Below are 18,927 nucleotides of genomic sequence, written 5' to 3' on the forward strand. Positions count from 1 at the left end.
AAAAGCCACTGACCTTTCTTCGCTAGGTTACTGTTGGGTTCATATTTCTCAATCAGTTGTTGAACTTGCTCCTGTTTTAATGGTGGATAAAGGATTTCATTTAATCGTGGATCACGTTGCTTAAGATTTATAAATTCCATCATCTGATCAACAGTAAGGTATGGTTTACTCTTGGCACCACTAGAGAAAATTAAAGTAAACGAAAAGCAATTAAAATATGATTCCTTGAAATCTTGTTCAATGTTTTATAATTTCCCAGGGAAACTGAAACAAAATTCAAACAATCATACAACAGAAAAAAATCGATGTTCCACTGGGTCTCCAGACTAGTTTACCTTGCCAGCATTTAATGACAAACATTCTTCATTAAACATCTAGGAACAAGATTTTTAAAAGCATTCAGCATTATTGACATCAATGGGAAGAATTAGAGCAATGCTAAAAGCTTTTCATTCTTCTGAATTCCTGGAACAAAGCAATCTGAGAAAGTAAAAGAGATGATCTGGAATTCAGTCCTGAGCTTGCCACAAACACTCCACTGCAACTCCTGGCCTACCTATTTGGTTTTACTGCTAAAAAACAGCGGCCCTGACTTAATTATCTTAATTATTCCGGTATTTGCTTGTTTTATAAACCTGCAAAAAAGAAAAAACAAAAACAAAAAAACCCTAAGCACTCTGCAAAGTAAATGAAAAGATGTCTATTTAGAGTTAGTAAAAAGAGTAGAGTTTTGGTACAATTTGTGCCCAGATGCAAATCTATGAAGGCCCATTGCCAGGTGCTTACGATTTTCCACAGCACTTGGGACTGGCCTAGTTCTGCTCTGCAAGAAAGCAATGGGAAGTCAGTGGAAGCAAATTAGGTCATGGCTGAGTTCTTCTAATACCTCAGCCTTCGAGAAAATAAGCACAGAGAGGTGTAAGAGAACACACGTAGCAAAGATCAAGTTATTGTTCTGGTGGTCTTGCGATGTATTTCAGAAATTGTTTTCATATTGCTTCATGTTCTGATTCCATTGATCAGGCTCTGCTAAAGCTGTGAAGCACAGTGACTCGCTCTAAGGGCCAGAATCATCTTGGAATAATTCAACATGAGCTTTATAGCTTGTAACTGAATGCATGTACTCAGTTGTAGATGGCTGATAATTTAATTTCATGGCGGCAGTTCCAGTTGCACAAATCCTAAAAGTTACTGTTTTTTCTCCTACTCCTAATTAAGCTTTTGGGAGTGGTTAAACATATTCTCATGCCTATTACATCTTTTTATTGCTTATTACTCTTCCTTTATTTTCACAGAAGCCTAAACTGTCTTCAACCAAACAACAAAATGAGACCTGGCAGTTAAGCTCACATAGCATCTAACGAGTCAATTCTGGCAATTAGAAAAGGAAGCAAAAACTTGGGACAAGAGGAAACTTTGATCCTAGGTTAAACACTATTCTTGCTTGACATTGAAATCTGTTCTTGGTAGTCAATACATGGTGCTATAGACTAAATAACCTACTTCACTACCACCCCTATCCCAGAAAATCAGCGAAGGGGAAAAAATAAATAAATGAGTGTCTTTTCTTACAACTCGGAAAAGATGTGGTCGATTTCAGGTCGAGGGCAGAGGTTGTTTAAGAACACTCTGTACACGTCAGGTGTGAAGTCATCTTGAGGGATTGAATCATTCTGTGAAATGGAAAAAAATAGTGAAAGATTGAAATGACATTTTAATATGATTTTTTGTAAACAGATCACTTGCTACTGCTCTTCTTTCAATATCATTCCTGCAACTTAGAGGAGTATAAGTTTTGCATAATAAGAAATTCCTGTGAAAAACAGAGCAGCTTAAGAAGTACGTTTAAAATAAAATAAATTATCCGTCTTCTTTCCATAATGCAAAGTTCTTTCTTTCGTGGAGCACCTATGAAGAGGAAAGAAGCATCTCCCAGTATAACTGTGTTATCTATAGACAGCGAAATCCCAATGAAGCCAGTGAGCTGGCCAATGTATTTAGGTGAGGAAAATGGCAGTACACAGTACTTGTTTTCCCCAAGCTTTCACAGAACCAGGAAACAAATTGGGCCATTGAGTCCTAATTGACAATCCTGATCTCTGCTAGCAGCAGAAATGTTTCCTTTTCCTTCCTGAAGGTACACGTTCAAGATACTACTGAAATCTCCTCACACACTGTAGCTTTTCCATACCTCTTTGCCCTAATCACCGAGGGCAGCTGATTAGGCAATCACATTGCTTTTACAGAAATTGATAGAAATGCTTTAAACTAGACACCAGCACTTTCTCTCACCTTTTCTAAAGTTAAGGACAATTTACATTCAGTCTTGCTTCTAGATGGTGTTTTCATCATCCCTGACTTTATACCTGAAATACCATCATCCCTGACATTATACCTGACTTTTCTCTGAAAAAACAGAACAACTGTTTCTAAAGGAGATGATTTTTGAAAAGGATAAGGAAAACAGTCCTTTGCAAACTCAAAAGTTCTCCTCCTCCTTGCATGTGCTGACTTAAAGCTCAACACTTATTGCAGGAGACAGCATGGACTGCTTTTTTGGAGAGGCTGGAAAAAAAAGGAAGACCCCAAGGAAGGTGCAATCCGAGCAGCTCTGTTGGTGCAGAACAATAATGATGTGCCCACCGGCTTCTGCCTTTGCATCAGTGCATTGAGAGGAAAATTACACAGCAGTTTGTATTTCACGGAGAGAAAATCTCATAAGGAAATAAGAGAAACAGAACCACAAAAACTGTGGAATGCACATACAGAAAATCTGATTCTGAATTTCTTCCATGCAAGTGAACTTTATCAGAAGCTATGAAATGTCATCTCTGGAAGCACATGAACCCCTCCATGGCTCCAAAATAATGCCTGAATCCAATAGACTGGAAGAAGAAAATTTTAATTTGAACACAAAGCTGTTTGCTTATAAATGATGTTGAGCCAACTTGCATCGAGAACAAGCTGCTGATGGAGGCTATCATTGCTTTTATTTATTCTGCCTTTTTATGCAGTTGCCAAGGGAACCGGAAGTGTCAATTCAAGCCTTTGGTAGAAGGAAGGAAATTCTGCAATACTTTTCCTGCTTTAAGTTAAAAGGAAAATAAAAAAAATATCTGGGGGCGTCACTTTATCTCTCCTTTCATCCACAAAATCTGTCGAGGCCCAAGTGGGTCTGGTACCATAATCAACATTCAGTGATTGTGTTCACACATGCAGACTGGGCAGCTCCTTGCTCCCCCTCATCAGCCATCCCCAAGCACCACATTCAGCTCATGGCAAGAGAAGGGCAGCAGAACTCACACCGTTACTCCTTCCTTAGTTTTGCAGACTACACGAGCTTAAACCTAGCAAAGCTTGTAGGATCTTCTCCCTGACTCAGAGGCTCAGAGTAAACATCAGGACAGCCGCTGCCCCGGAGTTCGGAGTGAGGTACATATCAGCAGAGGCAGTGCAAAGAATCCTGGCAAACCCCAGTTTTGAGAATTACTTGTTTGTGCAAGCACAACCTGTAAGCAGCAGTTTCACCAGCACAGGATTCTAAATGAGGAGCAGGGAAAACAGGAGCTAGCAGCAATGTCCTCAGCACCTATATAGCATGTGCCACGGTCAGCTTTAACAGCTTACCCATATGCTGGCAACTGGGCCTTCACAAAGAGAAAAGCAGTTTTTCCTAGATTACATTGTAAAACCAAAGACTTTTCCTAGCATTATCATGAGAATGGTGGTTTTCTCCATTGCTAACTTTTTAGCTCGCAGAACCACTCACTCAAGATCAGTGAAAACCACTGTTTCCCTTCACTCAGCTGGAAAAGTTCAGGCAATAACTTGTTCCACTCACCTCACACATCCCTTGCTCAGAACCTACCTGCTGCAGGGTGAGATGTTTCAGAGTTCACTCATCCCAAATGACCCTGTATGTTTTGCCATGGGATCAGCTTGCTGAGCTGGATAACTCCCCAGTGGCATAAATGCTAAATCCACTGCAGTGGTGGATGAAGAAGTGTGAAAGTCTCCTTCTCTGGAGATATTCAAGTCTCGCCTGGACGCCTACCTGTGCGACCTGGTGTAAGGAACCTGCTTTGGCAGGGGGGTTGGTCTCAATGATCTCTAGAGGTCCCTTCCAACCCCTACAATTCTGTGATTCTGTGATTCTGTGAAACTTGAAGCTGGAGGATGGCAAGAGTTGCTTTTGGAGATGACTCCTGGTGGCACAACTTTACCTGTGAAATTCATCTGCTGCACTCTGATCAGTTCTATTGTACTTTTGGGTGAGAGGACTACCAACACTTGTTTTCCTAAAGGCTGGAATACATAGAGCTTGCACATTTTCAAGATGACATCCCAATATCCACAACAGCTACAATCACTGTTCAACAGGCTATTGGTCCCAAGCCCATGCTTCTCCTAAGGGTATTTTTGATGTTAATATTGTGACCATCAAAGAATTAGTCTCCCACTGACTTAACATATTTTTCCCTTTCAAAGGATTTGGAAGTACTCAACACTGAAAAAAAAATGTGGGTCTTTTCTTATAATCTGAGACCTAGGCTTTTATTTCTCATTTAGCTTTAGTTAAGAAAATATACCTCAGAAGTCACCAGCCATAAATATGGACTCTTCTAGATTATTTCCTACCAATAACATAGTGGGCTATAAAGATACAGAGGGGAGAGAAAAGCCTTGTTGTAAGCATTCACCACCCCAGGCACAACTTTGGACAACTCTGCTTGGGTTCCAAAATTCTGCCTGCCAAAAGCGATTCACATACATTGCCCCATTCGTCATTCTGGTCTGAGCCATTCACATCTCACTGGAACCACCCACGCACCTTATGTGCTAATCTCTTTTTTGAGACTGAATCACAAACTTTCTGTTACATATTAGAGCATCTCTCAATTCTGGCTTTGCAAAATACTGGTATGCAATTTTATTTTGTGATTAAGACTCTCTACTAATTTCAAGCACTGCTGATTTACGATTTGCCTGGTAACCCTTCTGTTTTCATAACATCTATATCCTTTTTGTTTTATATTTGGCAGCACAACAGCTAATTCAGATTATTTGCACAGATAGGATTCAACAGTTGCTTGTTTTATTTTGTGTAAACAGTCAAGTTTGCTGGTGCTTCACTGTGAACCTCTACATTAACTGCAGTGCAGAAACTAGCCTTCACAACCAAAGAGGCAACTAAAATAAAGTTCTTCAAAAGCTATAAGGCACCTTTGACTAAAAAAAAATATCGATCCAAAACAACAAAAAACCACCAGTTCCACCCCCATCAAAAGGAAAAACGAAACCAAAAAACCTAGCCAAGATTTTTAAAACTACAGTGGAATCTGATGCCAACCTAAAAAATCTCACTGGCATTTTTAAAAACTTTCTTATTTTTCTTCCATTTTTATTTAACAATCCTCTGTTTTCAGATCTGCCCAATAACAAATACTTTGGAAATCAGATCATGCAGGGCTTGGTCCAGCAAGACTCTACATATAACAAGTCAAACCCAGAACTAAAAATACTCGTAGTTTGAAAATATTCTTTACTTGAAGTCCTTAAGTTATCCCATTGCCTCAAGTCCAACTTTTCTCAGTGCTGTGGAGAACCAGCCCCTGTCAGAAGGTCCCTATATATGAAATACAGAGTTCATTTTAGGATCTTTGGGGGAGTTTGTCTGGTGCTTTTCACCTACAAGGTGATCTTCCAAGCAATGAGAATTCTTCCTCCTCTCCCACACAATATATTGCCTACACATAGTCCCACAAGGTCTCCTGGCAAGACTGTACTCAGAGACTTTGCTAGAGAGGAGCCAGCATGTGCTGAAGTTTGTGACACTTCATTAGCAGCATAGCATAGGCTGTTTTATGCTAAGGTCATCACATGAGATACATGAGGGACTGTCCCAGCCCTAAAGCTATGAATCAGGAAGATGCAAGACTACTGGGTGATGATTTGGCATCTTCTTATTAATGATTACGAATTTGAATTTTATTTCGTGTTTTAGCATTATCCACATGTTCTGAGAAGTGCAGCAAGATATAACATGGGGTTAACAACTCCTACATCTTTCTAAGGAACGAGAGGTATGTTTTTGTAGGAAAACTGAAGAGAAAGTCTTTAGACGGTTCTTCACCAAGTACAGATACAAAAAAAAAAAAAAAACAAAATACAAAACAAACTAACAACAACAAAAAAAACCCACAAAAACAGACAGAACAAAAATCATAAGTGTTTAATCTTCTTGAGACATTTTCTTGAATACTCTGAAAAATCTGGTGCATTTTCATTGAGAAGGAATCTCTTATATTCACTTCTTGTTTGCTGCTTGGAGTTCCATGTTTTCAAGACTTTACAGGAACAACAATTGTCCCACAGTTAGCGGGGCAGAAAAGCTGTAAGATGAAGCTAAGAAATGTATTTGATCAAATAAACAGGAAGAGGAAAAGAAGGAACAAGAAAAGAGCTGTAGATGAAGAATTGGTTTTCTTCTACTTCTTTACCTCTATGAGATTCAGAGATTCCTTCTTTTTGATAGCTTAGCTACTAAGACATTTTTTTTCCAAGGTGATCAACACAGTTTTCTTTGTTGCATGAAGCGTGTATCTCTTTTGTCCCACACAAAGAAAGGATCTACCTTACACTATGAATACATTTTCATGATGGTATCCCAGCAACAAGTATCCAGCAATCTCTATGTAAAATTGACTCTGCTTAAATAAACAGCAGAAAAAGACTGCAGTTTTTTCAAGGACTCCAGAGATGTTTAGATTTTTTTTGCAGTGAGAAATAAGAAATTATTTTTCATCTTTCCTGGCATCAAATACATAGAAGCAATAAAACAACTGATTTTGAAAGCAGCGCTTCACTCATTTCTTGCATAACTTACAAAAAAATTGTTTGCTAACAGTTAAATGAAAATCTGCTTTGAAAATACATCTTTTCATGTTTCTAACCTCGGAACATTTTCAACTAGACAAACACCTATTTTGTACTGTAATATTTAAAGCACTTTCCTTTAGCTAATGTTGCTGTAATCCCTTACATAAATACTCTGAAATCTATGAAGGAAGGTCTCAGTGGCAAGTGCTATCTGAGGTTTGGCCTGTGAAGATTTTGCACAACTGCACTTCTGGAGCAGCAGGAATTATCTCTATTATGACACCATTGGGGAAACAAAGGTTGAATGAACACCATGGCATAGCGCTTTCTACAAGAGGAAGAAATTAGGAGATGAAGGCACTCCTCTGCTACACACTGGTTCTGTCCCATGTCTTATACTTAGTAAGTAGGAATTATCCTGCAAGAAGCTTGTTGAACGAGACTCTTCACCTGGGAGGAAAGGCTAAGGACGTCATTAACTAGAATTAACTAGAATGTAGCATTAACTAGAATCACTCACTTGATTTCACTCTGTTTGAAGAAGCCTTCTTAAGGGTGAAGTACCAACCTGCAAATGCTCCTGGCTGAGCAGCATACAATGAGACATCCCCACAGCATTAATAGCTTTGACACTACATCAATTCAACATTTATTCCATACACTTTTTATTTAAATAGATGAGTTTAAATTGTCTTTTTTGTGAGAAGGAAACAGATTACATCATTATCTTCATGGCAAGCCAAACAGTGCTCTCAAATTGCACCTGGAAAACTGTGTACTGGTTACTGATGCTTAAAACATTTTCATAGGATTACTCCAGAGCAGAGTATACAACCTTCTGGCTTATCTTACAATCTATTTGCACTTCTTCCAGGCACTCTTGGTCCATATTTCAAATCAGAGATATTCCAATATTCAAATGGATAACAGTAAACTCTGTGGGAAAAACAGTTCCACTGCTGAGGACCCATACAGGAGCTAATCCAGTGAAGCACGATCAGCCTTGGCCAAATTGTACTCAACAGAGAGTAAACACCACTGAATACAAATGCAACACCTTGTCAGGTTAGGAATAAATTCAGATGCTTACCCTGGAAGATGGAAGATTACAGGCTTCTAATGCTGTCTCTACACGTTTTCTGTCAGCAGAAAACAAGCGGTATATGCTGCAAAATGAAAACAAACCAGAGGGAATTAATTGGCTTTAAGACATGCCTTGATGGCCCACGTGGCTTAAAGGCTGGATATTGCTTCCCAGTTTATCATGTCTTTAGCCATTTACTTCCATTAGCAGTCTGCTTAGTAACACAAGTGAGATTAATGGTGCTCGCCATGAGTTTAATTCTACCCCACACAAGCCCCTATTACAGAAGATAGTTCCTTGAGAAAGTCACCACAACTCGCTTCAAAACACTGCCTCAGTGATACACAATTTGAATATATTTAATCCTCACAATGTGTCTATGAGCTAAATAAATGATGTTAGGCTTTTTAAAAAATTAGTCACAAGTGGAACAAGAGCAGAGAAGCTTAACATCTCACTGAAAAACACAAGGGCAATCTATTGTCAAAATGTAGTTGAACAGAATCATCCTGAGGATCACTGGCCACTCTTTCCTTGGAGTATGTCAAAACATATATTATAGACAGATTATTCTAAAGAGAAGGATCACATGTTCATGTTTATTCATACTCAAAGATTAAATAAGACTATATGGTAAGAAAGGACAGCAACACTTACTTCTTCAGAGGAATGCGTCCTTCTGGAGTCACCTGTAGTTTAAGTTTTGTGTATCTGCAGGGATAAAAGCGTGCTGTTTTATTATTACCATTTTATTCTTACTTTTTAAAGTATCTCTGCACCAATGTTACAGCTCAACACTTTTGCTGTGATTATGTGTTAAGTTCCAATCAAGTCTTTTGCCAACGTGAAAATCTTCTGAGATACCAATGATAAGTGAATATCTTTTTCATGAACAATAATGCACCTATAGTGCCAAGTAACATCAGTCTTGCAACAGGGCATTGCAAATACCATTAATGCACATAGTTATCATCCCCCCAAACTCCTTCTCACCCAAGCTGTCAGCCACTCACCATCCTTTTGCTGAAGGAGGTTTCTTCCTTTTAGCTAGGCCCAGTGCAGACATATATGCTGTTTCAGCTTCAGCATCTTCAAATCCACAACTGACAGATTACACTACTACGAAATTCTCACTGGGCTGAATGGCAGTTTCAATTTTGCATTTTGTCTTGCTACTGTTCCAAAATACTAATTCTACCTTTGATTATCTTCAATAAAAACATTCTTCCCTGGTGCTGAATACAGGCATGCAGTATGCACATATAAACCATACAAAGATGCTCAGTTTGAAGTAATGCATAAGCACATATCAAGGACACACTATCTCCCTTTAGCTGAGTAATATCATAGAATGACATGGCTCGGAAGAGCCATTAAAGATCATCAAGCTCCAACTCCCCTACCATGGGCAGGGTTGTCAGCAATCAGATCAGGCTGCCCGGGGCCCCATCTAACCTGGTCTTGAATGCCTCCAGAGATGGGACATCCACAATCTCTCTGGGCAATCCGTTCCAGGGCCTTAGCAGCCTATGAGTAAAAAATTTCCTCCTTGCTTCTAATCTAAATCTCTGCCCTTTTATTTTAAAATCTTGTCCTGTTCACTATCAGATCACACAAAAAGCGAGTCCCTCTTCTGATTATAAGCTCCTTTTAAGTAGTGGAAAGCTGCAGTGAGGTCTCCCAGGAACGTTCCGTCTCCAGGCAAAACAAGCCCAACTCCCTCCCTTCATAAGAGAGGTACCCCAGCCCTCTGAGCATCTTCCTGGTCTTTTTTTGGACCCGCTGCAACAGCTCTGCATTTTCTTGTGCTGGGGGCCCCATGCCAAGACAGTACTCCAGATGGGGTGTCACAAGAGCAGAATAAAGGGATACAATCTCCTCCCTCACCGTGCTGCCAGCCCTCTGTTGATACAGCCCAGGATACTGTTGGCCTTCCGGGCTACAAACACACACGTCTGGTTCATGTCCAGGTTTTCCTCCATCAGAACCCTCCAAGTCCTTCTCCAAAGGGTGCCTTCAATGAGTTCTTCTCCCATTCAGTACACATATTTTCTGTATTTTGATTGCCCCAAACAAGGTGCAGCACATTGCACTTGGCCTTGTTGAATCTCATTCTGTTCATGTGCGCCCATTTTTCAAGCTTGTCCAGGTCCCTGTGAACAGCATCCCTTCCACTGTAGCAACTGCACCTTTCAGCCTGGTGTAATCAGCAAACTTGTTGAGGGTACACTCAATTGCACTGTCTATCTCACTGATCAAGATGTTGAAGAGCAGCAGTCCCAAGACCAGCCCCTGGTCTTGCCAGTGGCCTCCACCTGGACACAGAGCTGAGACACAGAGGTAAATGTTTATCCACCTGCCTGCCTGTCTCATGATCTCTCTGGCATGGCATGCAGGCTGCAAAACTTGACTGGAATGGTGGCTGAAATTGCCCCTGGATGTTGCACACAACTACATCTACCTCCCTAAACCCTCCTATTACACAGCTCTGAAGTTTTCTCTCTTTGACCCTTAACATTGCCACTCCTCAGCTGGGAAGAAGCCAAATTGCTGGTAAATGAAATGTCTGCACCAGCAAGAGTGTAGTGTATATTTAGCAGTCCTGGACAAGCCCATAATATTTCCAGTCTGCGGCAAAATAAAAATTACATGCTGAAACCATATACAGGCTGGCAATTATACAGCTTTTGAATTGAGTATTTAAAAGCATCTCTGTGATTTCTCTCATGCTGATTGAGACAGCGGGATAAGGAGGTATTTTCCTTTGTTCACATCTTTTAAGTAACTGATTCAGTGCCTACTGAAACAGTAGTCAGAGCTAGTAGCCATGAGTAGCTATGGGAAGCAGTTGGGCCTACAGCAATCATCTGATGTTCCTCCTAGCACGCAAGGACCACTGGTAACCAGCACAATGCTTGCCTGCAGCAGCCTACTTTTTGAGTGCTTCATCTTTTTTTTTTTTTTTTTTGAGTGCTTCATCTCTTCCACTTGAATCTAACTTAAACTATAAATAAGTTTCTCTGTAATGTGATCTGTTGAGAAATGTGGCAATGTTGAAGTATTTCACTTTTTTTTTTTTAAATATATTTTTCACTTTACCCACTGGCCTACCAAAAGAAAATAAATTGCAAGGTTCTAATAACTCTTCCTGTTCTTGCCAACTGAAAATGCCACTTGTAACCACTTCAAAGACATAATACGTGCTAATATCCCTAAGTAACATAGGAACATTTTCACAAATCCTTATGTTCTCCCATGCATCTCCTGAAAACTAAAATATCCTGTGCTACTGTGTCACCAAAGAAAAACACTACCCACCCCAGCCTTCCAGCACTGAGCTAGATTTAAAAAAGTCATAGTGGTTCATTAAAGGAGTTTTGTTGTCTTCTATTTTTTGAAGCTTTTGAACACATTCACATTGCAGTTAGTGTGACTCCAAGAGCGACAAACTTTGGACATAACACTGTCCCAAAGTTTCCACAACAAAGCCATCTCATGCTTACTACAGCACTGGGCAGTACTTCAGTACTAGTATACTGAAACAGTAATTTTTGTATCCCAACACAAAAATACACAGCAACATTACAAGAGAGGAACGTATACTTTATAACCAAAATGTCATGATTTATTAGCTATATCCTCCCAAATTAACCCTGTTTTTCTCATCTGACCAAAGCAGAGAAGCTGCTCAATCTGTTTAGTAACGCACTTCAAACACTAAAAGGGACTGAATGCCACAAAGAAAACATTCCTTTCTAAATCTGCTCTAATACAATTTGCTTTTCTATTTCATCAAAAGGGTACTGACAGGACTGCAATCAATTCTTTGCTCAAAACAGTAATTATAATGGGAAAATAGTTTTAATCTTCAAAGTCAAAGATTCCTTAAGTGACTCTGATTTGGCATCTGTGCAAAGAACCCTGGAAACCCAACAGTTCCCAAGTGATTTATTAATTAGTGGAAAAAAGACACAGGAATAACATGCTTGCTTGCTATTGAATTGACAAAATGTGTTCAGTGACTTTATCTTTAATTAATATTAAGCTTCAATAATCATAGAAAAATGGCTTCAAATAAGACTGGCTCTACTGTACCGTGTGACAACATACTCCTTTGAATGTCACAGGAAAGCACACACTAAGTACAGCCCCAGTCCTCCCCATCACACACCTGTCAGCCAAGTCTGTTGGCCATCTGGGCCTTTGAGTGATAAGGACATGGAAATCCAATATCAAATCAGCCCTGTAACTCATCTACAATCTATGGAGCTGAAAGAAGCAATGTCTGTTCTTTCTCTCACACAGAGCTGTGTTGATAAAGTGAAATCTAATTTAACCTCAGCAGCTCAGGAGCAAATACATGAGTCCAATACAAGCCCTGCGATGCTGACTGTTAATATGCACTTTCCTGACGGAGAGAGGTGATGGAGAGGGTGCCCAGCCCTTCCAAGGCCTGCAGACATCCAGAAAGACCTGAAGGAAAAAACATTTTCCCTATTTTACACAAATTCATTTCTCCACTGATCCATGAAGGAACTTAGAAGACCTTCCAGAAGTTACCTCCATCTATTTAGGTTAGCACACTGTGTCAGCATGCAGAACCAGAAGGAAATGTTAAATGTTTCCATTCATTTGGGATTTGGTTTGCCTAGTATTTCATTGCTGTCGTGACAGAGCAATATCAGATACAAAACTAGAATTCCTTTAACATCCAACTTTCAAAGTTTGTTTCTTTGAGAACTATTGCTGACTTCCATCTACACCACCCAAACTGTGAGAAGGAAACGTGCACTCCTCACAAACAAGTAACTTAAAAGTATGTTCCTGGAAGTTAACCGGTCAGGAACCTTCTGACTAAAAACAGTGCATATAGTAAAACCAGGTATGCGCAATGTTACGTGGTCCACAAAACAGGTGGGTTAACTTACTTCTTGGACAGAGACAAGTCTTAGTAAACTAAGCCTCTACATGGTATTTTGCTGGAATGAGGTTCTGTCTACGAGCAAGAATTGGAAAACAGTGAGCTGCGTTTAACCAGTCAACTTGTAGTTCTTTAAGAACAAAAAAGGCCAGCAAATATCCTAAGTAATTGTCATCATTATTTGGTAGGCTTTTTTATGCTGTTCTCAATCCAATGACTTAAGTAAAGTCATCTCAGCACGTGCATTTATCATCCGTTTGAGTCTTGCTACTCTCAGATTTAGTTCTCTTTCCTTTCTGAGATGTGTTTTTACACTCCAAATGTGCTTTTGTACTTTGCTGAAAACAAATCTGAATCTGTGCACAGTGCCAACAAACCTCAGTGAGCAGATTTACAGCTTCTTTATAAAGCATGCTAAAATCAGAGAGATTAGAAAGATAAATAATCCAGAAGCAGAATATTATTCAATATTAAATAGAGATCTTCAGACCACAGCTGAAGTTGCTACTTTTGCATACAATGGGAAGATGGTATTTAATACTTTTTTTTTGCTCTTTTTTTTTTGCTGCTTTTTTTTTAGTAAGAAGAACTATACCAAGACTTTTTTAAAATGATATTTAGATAACAAGCTTTAAAAACAATGAGAACGGACAGCCTATGTTTACAAAACTGACAACTCATCAAAGCAGAAACAATAGATGACAATGTGACTAACAAGAGAAAAGGAAAATGACGCAGATAAAAAAGCAACACCCACAGCATTAAATACTATGGCCACTTACGCTTTTTCCAGAAATGCGTCCCTTGACATGTTCTGTGCCAACAAATTTGTTGCCAAACTGAACACTTCATCTGACCATTCCTACAGAAATAAAAGTTGATTAAATGAGGCGTAGTTTAGATCTTTACTTTGCTTTTGCATATTTTTAAAAGTGACAGTTAGCAAGAATCGCCTAATGAAAGTCTGAACTTCATTTTTCCAGCCACAGTTTCCCTCCTTGTCTGTGGGATTCGAATTTCTGCAAACAATGAAGACTATTATATATATATATGTATATATTTAACGACATCTCATTCCACAGTATCGGAAAAAAGTCATATGGACAAATGTCCTATGTAAAGCACATTTAAGAGCTTGGGAGATATAACACACACACTCCAGAAAAATACATTTTCTTGTGTGTTTGGGGGATCAAAAAAAGGAGACTCTATACAACCATCTTCTAAGGTGAGGCTGAAAGGCTTTACACCTGTCTGAAGCTAGACAAATTTGACAGCGCAGGGTACAGACCATAACATAACATGTCTCTTGCTGCAATGCCTCACCTTGTAAGTCCTCTATAAGGGCCTCTTCATCACTCCCTCTATAGACTTGAAACAATTCAGACAACAAATATCACACTTCATCTCTTATGGCAGATACTGAATTAAGAACTGTAATTACAGGCTCCGTCTGAGATCTGATCCACCAACATGAGAAACACATTTAAAAATAAACCAAAGATGTATACAGAAAAAAAATTCAATTCTGATATACTGGGAGAAAGGGTGCAACTCCAATTAGAAAAATTGCCTGCAAGCACAGTGCTTCTTCCAGATCTCCCTCACTTTTCCTTTCATCTTCTTCCTCATTCCTAAGTGTGTTTCTGAAGTCCTTCCCTGTGGTCCCAGTCCTTCCCAGGCTTCCAACAAGACTGATCCATGCATATTACTTTAAGTTCAGACTCTCTCAGCTTGTCCTGTTGCTCGTTTCCCTAATAGCTTTTCCTTAACAACTTCAGCACATTTTTTTCTCTTGCTAACTTAGTACTTATTTTCAAATTTGAAAAGCAGTTCTTTTTAATCACAAGTGCAGTTTTGGATTGCCTATGTTTCACTCCTTTAAAGAAAGGAACAAAATAAACAATGTCTTTTCAAACAATGGGATTTTTTTCCTGACTTGATGAAATTTTCTGAGTTTTCTTTGAAACTAAAATTGAGTTTTCTTTCACATCAGTGCAGATGCAGAACTCCCATGACCACACACCCTCCCAGATGCAGACTCTTCAGGAGTCTTCAACCTCCTCTTTTGTTGTTGTCATTCGTCTGTTTTTTGAGGAAAAATATGAAAGAGGGGAACTTCATTCTGACAGAAATTACTGGTAATGAAGAGTACAATTGGCTTCAAATGAAACAAATGTTACTACATTACTTTGAAGCCTACCAGCTTGATTTACCTAAAAAGCCGCAAGCTTCCACATGATGAGGTGATCAATTCTAGGCAGTTCACAAAGTTAGTATTTTATATACACATATTTTTTATGGTGTTCAGATTTATTCTCTAAAGTTATAATCAGTCTCACGCAGTCATTTACAACAAGGATGAGATAGAGATACCCATAATCATACCTCTGTATAGGCTTTTGATATCCTCCTTAAACTACCAGAGCTATAAATCTGCAGTTTACAGATTCACACTTCAGCCACTGCACAGGAGGGATATTCCTGGCAGAGTAATACAGATATTCCTGCCTCCCTTCCAAAGAGCCACATTGTTCAGGAGTTAAACAATTGCTGCTGAGATATTTTTCCCCTCCACCTCTCATGACTACTTCCATTTTTATTTCACTTGTTTTTCCTTCTTAGGTCTAATTTAAAAAAACAACACAGGGGTGTGAGAAATAATAAGAGAAAAAGTCAGCTTCTTTAGCAGTGCGACTGCTCTTCTACGATTCCTGGAACAGAACATGTATTAAGTGCAGAGTCCTTTTTTCTTCTTGGCAACTCATTTTTCCAGGCTCAAAATAGGCTCATCTTGTAAACACTGCTTTGTTTGGACACTAATAATAGCAGTTAAAACTTCTCTTTGTGACACTAACAGTTACAAAGATTGATGGCAACACAAAATACTGTTGAGAAATCAAAAACAGATCTCTTAGCAGATCTTGATTGACTTTGTTTTGATCTCACTGACTCTGCTGGGCTTAAAACTATTTTCTAAAAAATAGATTGATGACTTTTCAGGAGTAACCCACACCCCAGCTCTTTCTTCTCTTTGTCTGAGAGCTTGTTCACAGGAATTTAAGGGGAACTCAGTTATTACATGCCTGTCACGAATGTTATTTATAAACACAGCCTTGCCATGTTCCTTTGCTTGCTTTTCTGGGCTCTTCTAGTGATCGCATTGCCCTTGCAAAACATTCTAAGGGCTACCGGCAGGCTGGGCCATTTCTAATTATACAGGTACCACATCTCAAGTAATACTTACTAATTGCTTCTCACATTTTTAGAGTGTTCATTTCAGGCACTGTAAAGCTGCAACTGAAAAACCAAGATCAGAAAACATGCCAAGGATCACGTCATCTTCCCAGGCATTGGTCTGAACCCTCAGCAGGAGGGGAAACAACAGCCCTGAGCAGAGACCCGAAGAAATAAGGGAGATGTTTTTGACTGACTTTGATGGGCTGCAGCAAGCTGTGAGCCAAGATGTGTCTCACTGCTTTCACCACCAAATGGTTCCGTTTCCTTGGTTTTGCTATACAGTGTAGAGTAAAGCCTGCCCCTCAAATCCATGCACGATGCTCCGTGCAGCTTCCTTTACCAGCAGCAGCGATTCCAGAAGGCAGCACTTGGTGAGAGCGCTCGGCGGGATAGAAGGCTGTTATGTGTTGAAAGAAAACAGCCTACTGCGGAAAGGTTATAACAGCTCTGATTCACCGCAGTAGCAGCAGACTCCTGTACAGTTGCAACACAAAAGGAAAATATAAATCTAGGTATTTTGAAATAGGGCTGCAGCAATGCCAACAAACTGTTTGCAGGCTGATCCCTTTCGGTACGGGAAGAAGCTTGCCTTCCAACACATTCAATTCCAAGCGAGTCACATCCGTCACAGTAAGAGCTTCATGAACCTGCTCTCCTTTTGGCTACATTCTGTTACACTAATTCATATTTATACAGATCCTGCAAACTTAACTAACAAATCATGTAACTGCTCTGTGCTTAGGTAGGTAGCGTGTAAGCAACAGTTCATTTTGAGATCTGTTGCTCAGTGAACTTATTTCTCTCGTCCATTACATATATCATGATACATTCTCTAAGACATTTATCTCAATGGGAGACATGAGATTTTTTTCATAAGAAATGACAGAACAGATTCTTCAAAACATTTCCTTCAAATCAGAACTGACTATGTGAGAGACAATGTCCTTGCATGCTTGTTTTTGGTGGAAAGGTAACAAAGAAAATTACTGAAATCCTGCACTTCCAATATCATTACAAATTTTATCTGAAAAATAAAAAAAGATATGTATTTATCTCATTTTAACATTTTACTGTACCGAAAAAGCTCTTAAATATTAAAAGAAAAAAAGCTGGAAAATAAAAAGATGTATATGCTGGGAAGCACGTTAACAAACAACCTGTGAACCATCTTTGATATTATTTTACGTACAGAAGAATTCACAGTTCTTATCAATGGAACTGATACAATGCTCATGAAACTAAAGAGAAATAAAATTCCTTGGGCTCTGAATAGGGATCTCTATGGCCAGGATGTGCTAGAGTTGTGTGAACAGATTTGATGTGAGAGTCAGGAAAGAGAGTAACAGGAAGGAGACAGGAAAAATGGGAAGTTCAGTTTTGAAATTACAGGATTTGGCAGGAGAATAAAATATCATAGAGGAGACACAGAGGTTCACAGGTTGGACTTTATCTTGGAAAAGAGACACAGAAAAAGAACATCTGCTCAGAAAAAGTCCAAGAGTAAAATTATTTCTTTATCCTGGCTTCTACAGTACTACTTGCTTGTAGATGCTCACAAGCCCTGTCCTGAGACAAGCATGGACATATCATGCTGAAAATAAGCAAGAATTGCAGCAGAGCTACTTCTGTTCATCATCCAGATGTGCCTTGCAGTGTGCTATTCAAATCATTACCTAAGGGATTTCAAGCTGCTTTCTCTGAGCAAACCAGCTGGTCAGCACCCTTAAGCTTATCATACTTTAAATATTAGTTGCCTTCTCCTGGAGGAATGCAAATGCAACAAAAACATTGTAATTTTTAGCTCTTGATTTAGCTCACTGAAAGCAACTTCAAAAGGCCACAGTTCAGGTCTTCATAATTTTCCCACAACTTAAACAGTGGAGGTGATGGACAGTAAGCTTTCTGCAAAGGAAGGAAATCTCATAGCTGAATTATTTAAACTGCCTTGTTAAGATCTATACAGTTTACTTTGCCTCTCTCCTATAAGGGATGACTGACTGATAGATATCAGACAGCTTGAAAAGTTAGGTATCAGAAATACAGGGTTAAAAAGAAAAGTATTCATGCACTGAAAAAGGAAAGGTGGGGGAGTTATTCACTGGCACTTCCTTTCCCCAAATGTAGCAATTAGGGTCAAAATTTGCATGTGTGACATTGAAAACTTCTTGCATTTAAACATTTTCTTCTAAGCTCCCCAAAGAGATTCTTTTTGCTAAATGTATTTACTTATAATGACATCTGAGTCACTCCATGGCTCCTGAAGATGCTAAAGACCAAATTCTGTGGTCTAGTTTATATAAAGTAAGAAAACATGTTAAACAAGGAAGAATTCTTAGATGTCTTCAATAGCAACCAAACTCTGTTTTAATTGAAACGATCAGGATATTTAGTGAGATTTCAAAGTAAGTGAAGCTAATCTGCAATGCTTTGCGAAACCTACCTTCAGGCAACAATGCCTGACTGATAAAGTATGCATTTATTTGGCCTGCCACACTTACTAATAACAAGGAAACTCAGATTCTTTGTTAATAAGATCACAGAAGTTACTCAGGATTTAGGACAGCAAAGTTTCTCCAAAACATGATTTTGTCGACAGCATTTTAAGGCTCCATTTACAAACAGAAAATGGCTCTAAAATATCAATTTCTGACCTGTTTCACCAAGCAGATTATGGTTCTGTGATTGCTGGCTAGACAAGAAAGCAAGACAGGACATATGCTTCTGATTTAGGCGATTTTCCCTCTCCCTTGGTAAAGGCTAATAATTTTTGCTATTAAAGCTTTAACATACCTTTTAATTTACT

At 39.1% G+C, this 18,927-nt stretch overlaps 1 protein-coding gene across 1 annotated transcript in view; it reads right to left on the reverse strand.

The window, feature by feature from the left end:
* Positions 1–18,927, reverse strand: part of LOC100548128 (1-phosphatidylinositol 4,5-bisphosphate phosphodiesterase beta-1-like) — a 383,894-nt gene that overhangs the window by 52,605 nt on the left and 312,362 nt on the right. The window contains 5 exon segments of the mRNA XM_031552677.1: positions 14–180; positions 1,573–1,673; positions 7,970–8,045; positions 8,621–8,674; positions 13,667–13,746. Coding sequence (XP_031408537.1) covers positions 14–180; positions 1,573–1,673; positions 7,970–8,045; positions 8,621–8,674; positions 13,667–13,746 — 478 coding nt within the window.

The sequence above is a fragment of the Meleagris gallopavo genome, chromosome 2 (genome assembly GCF_000146605.3).
Source record: "Meleagris gallopavo isolate NT-WF06-2002-E0010 breed Aviagen turkey brand Nicholas breeding stock chromosome 2, Turkey_5.1, whole genome shotgun sequence".
NCBI classification, from domain to species: domain Eukaryota; kingdom Metazoa; phylum Chordata; class Aves; order Galliformes; family Phasianidae; genus Meleagris; species Meleagris gallopavo.